General features: G+C 43.0%; 1 protein-coding gene across 10 annotated transcripts in view; it reads right to left on the bottom strand.

The window, feature by feature from the left end:
* The window catches only part of LOC113804877 (uncharacterized), a 44,707-nt gene that overhangs the window by 6,443 nt on the left and 30,764 nt on the right, over positions 1-7,500 (bottom strand). For all 10 annotated transcript variants that reach the window (XM_070125862.1, XM_070125855.1, XM_070125857.1 and 7 more), the window contains 3 exons: positions 2,039-2,753; positions 1,334-1,427; positions 1-673 (listed from right to left, as the gene is read on the bottom strand). The exon at positions 1-673 is cut by the window's left edge and continues 842 nt beyond it. In XM_070125862.1, coding sequence (XP_069981963.1) covers positions 1-673; positions 1,334-1,427; positions 2,039-2,753 — 1,482 coding nt within the window. The remainder of the gene's footprint in view (positions 674-1,333; positions 1,428-2,038; positions 2,754-7,500) is intronic.

Here is a 7,500-nt window from a genome sequence, read left to right as displayed (position 1 = left end):
GTTGTAGTCGCTGCTGTTGCTGTTGTTGTTGTTGTTGCTGTTGCTGCTGCTGCTGTGGGGCCTGCAGCTGTATGGTCATCTCCGTCGTTTCCCTCTTCGTCGCCTTCGTCGGCTGCAGCAGCGTCTCCTCCGTCTTCTTCGCTGGCGGGTGAGCCTTTCCAAACTGGATTACCTGCGCGACGTTTTGCTTCTGATACACGCCACCATAAGACGAATCAGACCCGGCATTCGACGCGTCTCTAGCCACGCCATTCACATTCGAACGAATCTCGACCTTCTGAGACACGGGGGCGTATTTCACCTCCTGCATTTGCCGGAGCTGTGGCACCGGCTTCGGCCTCGCGGCTTCGCTCCTCGCCGGAGCCTCGTAGTCCTCCCTCTCCGAACAGATATTCTCGTAGATGACCTCGTCGCATTCCTCTCTAAGGCTCCTCGCGGGCGGAGGAGGAGGCACGGCGCTCGAGAGGGCGTCGGCGTACGAGTACTCCGTCCTCCGCGGGGCCTGGTACGTCTTGTCCTGGGTCTCCGCTTGGGGCGCCACGAGGTACAGGAAGATCGGGCAGCCCTCCGACGTGACCTTGTGCTGCTCGAGGCTGCTGGAGTCGTCGTCTGCCAGCCGCTTGCCCAGGATCCACCGCTGCACGTGGGGCGGGAACCCGAAGTTCTGGTAAACCTTGGAAGTGGAAGAAGAAGAAGAGGGTTATGTGGGGAGTGTGTTCAGGTTTAGGTTCGTGTGTCATTAAATCATTAATCAATAAAAATGTGGAAGCAGGAATTGCCTGTCCTTCTTCCCTTCTTTACAGAAATACACACCTATACATAAACTATACAACTATGATATAAACTATACTATTATAATGCATAAATTATCTGTCCTTCCTTTCTTTACAGAAATACACATCTATACATAAACTATACAACTATAATATAAACTATACAATTATAATAGAGGATACAACTATATATAGACTATACAGCTATACATTAACTATACAAATATACAACTTTACAAAAACTATACAAACTATACAAAAAATATACAGCTTTACAAAAGTTATACATAACATAAATTATGCAATTATACAAAAGTTATACGACTGTACATAAACTAAACTACAGAAATATAATTAAACTAAACTATACATTTAAACATAAACTATACAACTATACTTCACAAAAACAACACAACTATACATAAACAATACAACTATACAAAACCATATAACTATACACAGACTAAACACCTATACAAAACTACATAACAACTATAAACCTATAAACAATTCCCAGCGTAGCATTAACAGAGCAAAATATAAACAAAAAGCCCACAAACCTTTTCTCTTAGTTCGCCCACAGTCATCGTGGAGACAACACTGAAGGAGATGGGTCCTTGGTGGCTGTTTTTGTCCTCGACGTACATCTTCACCCTAAAAAGGAAGGAAATTGGTCATTGGTGTGAATGCATAAGCTGTAGACATCGAACAAGGTCATATGAAAAAAATGGGGGTGTTTATCATCCTCTTTTCTCAAAAAAAAAAAAAAAAAAAAAAAAAAAAAAAAATAAAAATATATATATATATATATATATATATATATAATACAAAAAATAAATAAATAAAATAAAAATCACTGGTTTTTACCAATATATATTTTGTTTGCTCGTTACTGTCGATGTGCGAAACAAGTTCAAACACGCAATTTGTGTGTGTGTGTGTGTGTGTGTGTGTGTGTGTGTGTGTGTGTGTGTGTGTGTGTGTGTGTGTGTGTGTGTGTGTGTGTGTGTGTGTGTGTGTGTGTGCGTGTGTGTGTGTGTGTGTGTTTGCTAGGTGACAGATCCAGGGGGCGGAGTTTATGGGGTGCGGGTGATGCATTTTGACCCCCAAAACAGTGCAATAAACGATAAACTTTCAATATGGCCTGTATGTACTAGAGTAGAAAAGAAAAAATACAGCTTTTACCCTCATTATCATACACTCCTGTTTACGCATTTGTATATACTATATTCATGTACAATTTAATTAAGTCTCTTACTACCTACGTGAAAGGCAAAGGTGCGTTTCTGACATCCTTGACTTCGACGGACGACTCATCCGCCAGTTTGCTGATGTTGTCCGACTTGACTTCCCTCCTCGCGGGGTCGACGCGGACTCCCCTCCGGCTCGGCGTCGGACTCGCATTCGACGCGGCTTCGACCTGGGCTGGCGGCGTCGGCTGCGGTGCGGATAAGGGCGTCGTCTTTTCCTTATTTACGGCTTCCGATGGCTTCCTGTCTCCCTTCCTCGCGTCGGGGAGGAAATCCGACGCCGCGTCCTCCTGGTACACGAAGTTCTCATTCTCATACTCGTAAATATACTCATTCGCGTCGATGTTCTCGTTCTCGAAGCGCTCCGAAGCGTCGTAGAAGCATTCGGACACGTTGGACGGCGTCGTCGCCTCGACCCCCTCGGCGTTCGGATGAAGGGAGGAGACCGCATGTCGTTCCTCGAATACCAGGGAATTGGGCCTGATGCTGGACTGGGTCGTCTTGAAGGACACGACGGAGGCCTCGTCCTGGCTGGCTGTGCTCTCGCTGCTCGTGTTCCTCTTGTTGCGTATCACAGAACAGGATATTTTGAGCTCGGCGAGTTCGTGCGCGAGTTGGGCCGCCTTGGCGTGGTCGCCCCGGGAGATGGCCGTCTCGAGCTTCTTCAGGAGCCGGTTGATATTCAGGGTGTTGGTGTGGCCCAGCGACTGCTCCTCGACCCTCAAGTTGGCTGCGGATAAAACGGGCACATTAGACTTCGCACTTGAGGATTCTTTCGTTAAGTCCTATGCCATTTTTACCTTTAGCTTCACAACTTTTTTGACTGTCAACAGTGAAAAGTTCGTGAAAAGCATTAAAGTAAAAATTAACGTTTTTCATAAATTTCTTTCCATTCGAGATTTTAGAATGGTTATAATGACTATAACGGCAATAATGGTAATGGTAACAATCGTGGCAATACCATGATGAAGATAATGATAGTGATAATAGTGATGGTGGCAAATGTTCTAACAACAAAAACAAAAAGAAGAAACAATCATGAGTATAATAAAACAATAACAAAGATGATGATAATAATAATAGTAATGGTAATAGCAAGAATAATGATAATCACGATAATAGATAAAATGATAAAAAACTGTGTGTGTCATAATAATGATGGTAATAATGATAAAGCTAATAAGGATAACGTAATAAAAACAAGAACAATAATAATGACATGGTAAGAATTAGAGTCGCATAAGAAAAGAAAAGAGAAAATGCATATATAAAAATAAACATACATGTGTACGCACACACACATGTATATATATATATATATATATATATATATATATATATATATATATATATATATATATATATATATACGCATCTATATATATCATGTACACACACACACACACACACACACACACACACACACACACACACACACACATATATATATATATATATATATATATATATATATATATATATATATATATATATATATATATATTTATACATACACACACACACACACACACGTGCGCATATTAACAAAAAAAAAATTATATATATATATATATAGATATATATATATACACAAATTCGTATATAAATATAAATATACATATGTATGTGTCTATGTATGTATGTATGTATGCATGTATATACATACATATATATGTGCGTGTGCGTGTGCGTGTGCGTGTGCGTGTGCGTGTGTGTGTGTGCGCGTGCATGAACATATGCATGAGTGTATATATAATATATATATATATATATATATATATATATATATATATATATATATATATATATATATATATTTATATATATGTATGTATGTATGTATGTATGTACATACATACATACATACATACATACATACATACACACACATATATACATATATATATATATATATATATATATATATATATATATATATATATATATATATATATATATATATATATGCATTCATATAAACCATAAGTAAAAACACAGTGTATACAGTGTCGGTCAAATTGAATTGCGGAACATCTAGGATAAAAAATTCACCAAGGTCACAAGATGAATGAGATTAGAAGAGGGAGGGAGAGGGAGAGGGAGAGAGGGAGAGAGGGAGGGAGGGAGGGAGAGAGAGAGAGAGAAAGGGAGGGATAGAGGGAGAGAGGGAGGGAGAGAGGGAGAGGGAGAGGGGGAGGGAGAGGGAGATGGAGAAGGAGAAGGAGTGAAGGAGGGGGTGAGGGAGAGGGGGAGGGAGAGGGAGGGAGAGGGAGAGGGGGAGGGAGAGGGAGGGAGAGGGAGAGGGAGAGGAAGGGAGAAGGGGAGGGGGAGGGCGAGGGAGAGGGGGAGGGAGGGAGAGGGAGAGGGGGAAAGAGAGGGGGAGGGAGGGAGGGAGATGGGGAGGGAGGGAGAGGGGGAGGGAGAGAGGGAGAGGGAGGGAGAGGGAGAGGGGGAGGGAGAGGGAGAGGGAGGGGGAGGGAGAGGGGGAGGGAGAGGGAGAGGGGGAGGGAGAGGGAGAGGGGGAGGGAGAGGGGGAGGGAGAGGGAGGGAGAGGGAGAGGGGGAGGGAGAGGGGGAGGGAGAGGGAGAGGGGGAGGACGAGAGGGAGGGAGAGGGAGAGGGGGAGGGAGAGGGGGAGGGGGAGGGAGAGGGAGAGGAAGAGAGGGAGGAGAGGGAGAGGGAGAGGGGGAGGGAGAGGGGGAGGGGGAGGGAGAGGGAGAGGGGGAGGGAGAGGGGGAGGGAGAGGGAGAGGGAGAGGGGGAGGGAGAGGGAGAGGGGGAGGGAAAGGGGGAGAAGGAGAGGGGGGGAGAGGGGGGGAGAGAGAGAGAGAGAGAGAGAGAGAGAGAGAGAGAGAGAGAGAGAGAGAGAGAGAGAGAGAGAGAGAGAGAGAGAGAGAGAGAGAGAGAGAGAGAGAGAGGAAGGGTTGGAGTTACAGGGGAGGAGGGAAAGTAGGAGATGGAGGAGGAGAGGAAAAGGGGCATGAAAGGGAAGGAAGATGAACAGTAAGAGAAAGATAAACTTGAAAAAAAAACTAAAGAAATTGTAAACAGTAAAACATGATGGTGTTTACAAAAAGAAAGAAAAAAAGAAAAGAAAAAAAAAGGGGGGGGGGGGAGAGAATGAAAGAAAATAATGCACCTCCTTTTCTAACACTGGAAGACCGTTCCTTAAATACACAAACACATTATCCTTCATATAACAAAAAGCTTAACACGGACCTTCATTTTCCAGTTCACGCACATATGTACGCGCATATTTGTAACTAACTTGGACGATTTTACAGATTCACCGCATAACGCAACGCCAGATAGTAAGAATAATTACAGAATTAAATGGGTTGTTTTAATTCCAATCATATATTCTATAAAAAAAGATTGATGTGAACTTATATGATGATAAAAATGAGCAGTCTCGAATATATCGTAAAAAAGTATCGTAATAAATAGAATTTGTAGTCGTACAGATCTATAGAAACTATAAACACCGACAGTTCATTCTCTATACGCGACGATTCATTCAAAAAGCCGTTCGGATCCGATTCATAAAAAGGATCAAATCGCGTACACAGAATCCAATCCCCTTCACTAGGCGATCGGAAACCACGAGTGAGAGAAAAAAAAACAAAAGAACGACGACCAAAACAAAACTAACACCGAGATATAAACCAAACAACAAAAAATAAGCGAAAGGAAACCCAAATAAACCCACAGAGAACAAGAGAAGAGAGAGAAAGGAGAGAAAAGAGAAGAGAAGAGAGAAAAACAAGGGAAAAGAGAAGAAAAGAGAGAGAAACAAGAGAGAAGAGAAGAGAGAGAAACAAGAGAAAAGAGAAGAGAAGAGAGAGATAAGAGAAAAGAGAAGAAAAGAGAGAGAAACAAGAGAAAAGAGAAGAAGAGAGAAACAAGAGAAAAGAGAAGAGAAGAGAGAGAAACAAGAAAAAAGAGAAGCGAAGAGAGAGAAAGGAGAGAAAAGAAAAGAGAAGAGAGAGAAACAAGAGAAAAGAGAAGAGAAGAGAGAAAATGGAGAGAAAAGAGAAGAGAAGAGAGAAGAGAAAAGAAAAGAGAAGAGAGAGAAGAGAAAAGAGAAGAGGAGAGAGAGGAGAGAAAAGAGAAGAGAAGAGAGAGGAGAGAAAAGAGAAGAGAAGAGAGAGGAGAGAAAAGAGAAGAGAGAGGAGAGAAAAGAGAAGAGAAGAGAGAGGAGAGAAAAGAGAAGAGAAGAGAGAGAAACAAGAGAAAAGAGAAGAGAAGATAGAGAAAGGAGAGAAAAGAGAAGAGAAACGAGAGAAAGGAGAGAAAAGAGAAGAGAAGAGAGAGAAACAAGAGAAAAGAGAAGAGAAGAGAGAGAAAGGAGAGAAAAGAGAAGAGAAGAGAGAGAAACAAGAGAAAAGAGAAGAAAAGAGAGAGAAACAAGAGAAAAGAGAAGAGAAGAGAGAGAAACAAGTCAAAAGAGAAGCGAAGAGAGAGAAAGGAGAGAAAAGAGAAGAGAGAGAAACGAGAGAAAAGAGAAGAGAAGAGAGAGAAAGGAGAGAAAAGAGAAGAGAAGAGAGAGAAACAAGAGAAAAGAGAAGAGAGAGAAACAAGAGAAAAGAGAAGAGAGAGAAACATAGGAGAGAAAAGAGAAGAGAAGAGAGAGAAAGGAAAGAAAAGAGAAGAGAGAGAAAGGAGAGAAAAGAGAAGAGAAGAGAGAGAAAGGAGAGAAAAGAGAAGAGAAGAGAGCGAAACAAGAGAAAAGAGAAGAGAAGAGAGAGAAACAAGAGAAAAGAGAAGAGAAGAGAGAGAAGCAAGAGAAAAGAGAAGAGAAAGGAGAGAAAAGAGAAGAGAAGAGAGAGAAACAAGAGAAAAGAGAAGAGAAAGGAGAGAAAAGAGAAGAGAAGAGAGAGAAACAAGAGAAAAGAGAAGAAAAGAGAGAGAAGCAAGAGAAAAGAGAAGAGAAGAGAGAGAAACGAGAGAAAAGAGAAGAGAGAGAAAGGAGAGAAAAGAGAAGAGAAGAGAGAGAAGCAAGAGAAAAGAGAAGAGAAGAGAGAGAAACAAGAGAAAAGAGAAGAGAAAGGAGAGAAAAGAGAAGAGAAGAGAGAGAAAGGAGAGAAAAGAGAAGAGAAGAGAGAGAAGAGGCGAAGATACAAAAGCGAGGGGCCATTTTCCCCTCCGCGCGAGGTCCCCGTCCCACCTGGCACCGGAAAGGGGGATCGAGGTGAACGTCCTATAAATTCCTTTTTATCTTGCCATCAGATCCCGCTTGCCAGATCCCCTTTGCTGTGAGATCTGTTTGACGTACTGTTCCGACTTTTCATGGTGGGGGAGAGGGGGTGGGTGGTGGGTGGTGTAGGGGAGGGGGGGATGGGGAGGATGTGGTGGTGGTGGTGATGAGGGGATGGGGATGGTGGTGGTGGTGTTGGGGAAGGGGAAGGGGAAGGGGGGCTGTGGTGGTTGGTGGGGGGGAGGGGGCGTGGTGGTGTTGGGGAAGGGGACGAGGGGGGGG

The sequence above is a fragment of the Penaeus vannamei genome, chromosome 9 (genome assembly GCF_042767895.1).
Source record: "Penaeus vannamei isolate JL-2024 chromosome 9, ASM4276789v1, whole genome shotgun sequence".
Taxonomy (NCBI): domain Eukaryota; kingdom Metazoa; phylum Arthropoda; class Malacostraca; order Decapoda; family Penaeidae; genus Penaeus; species Penaeus vannamei.
The sequence above is the reverse complement of the archived record's forward strand: the minus strand, read 5'-3'. Positions and strand labels throughout refer to the sequence as shown.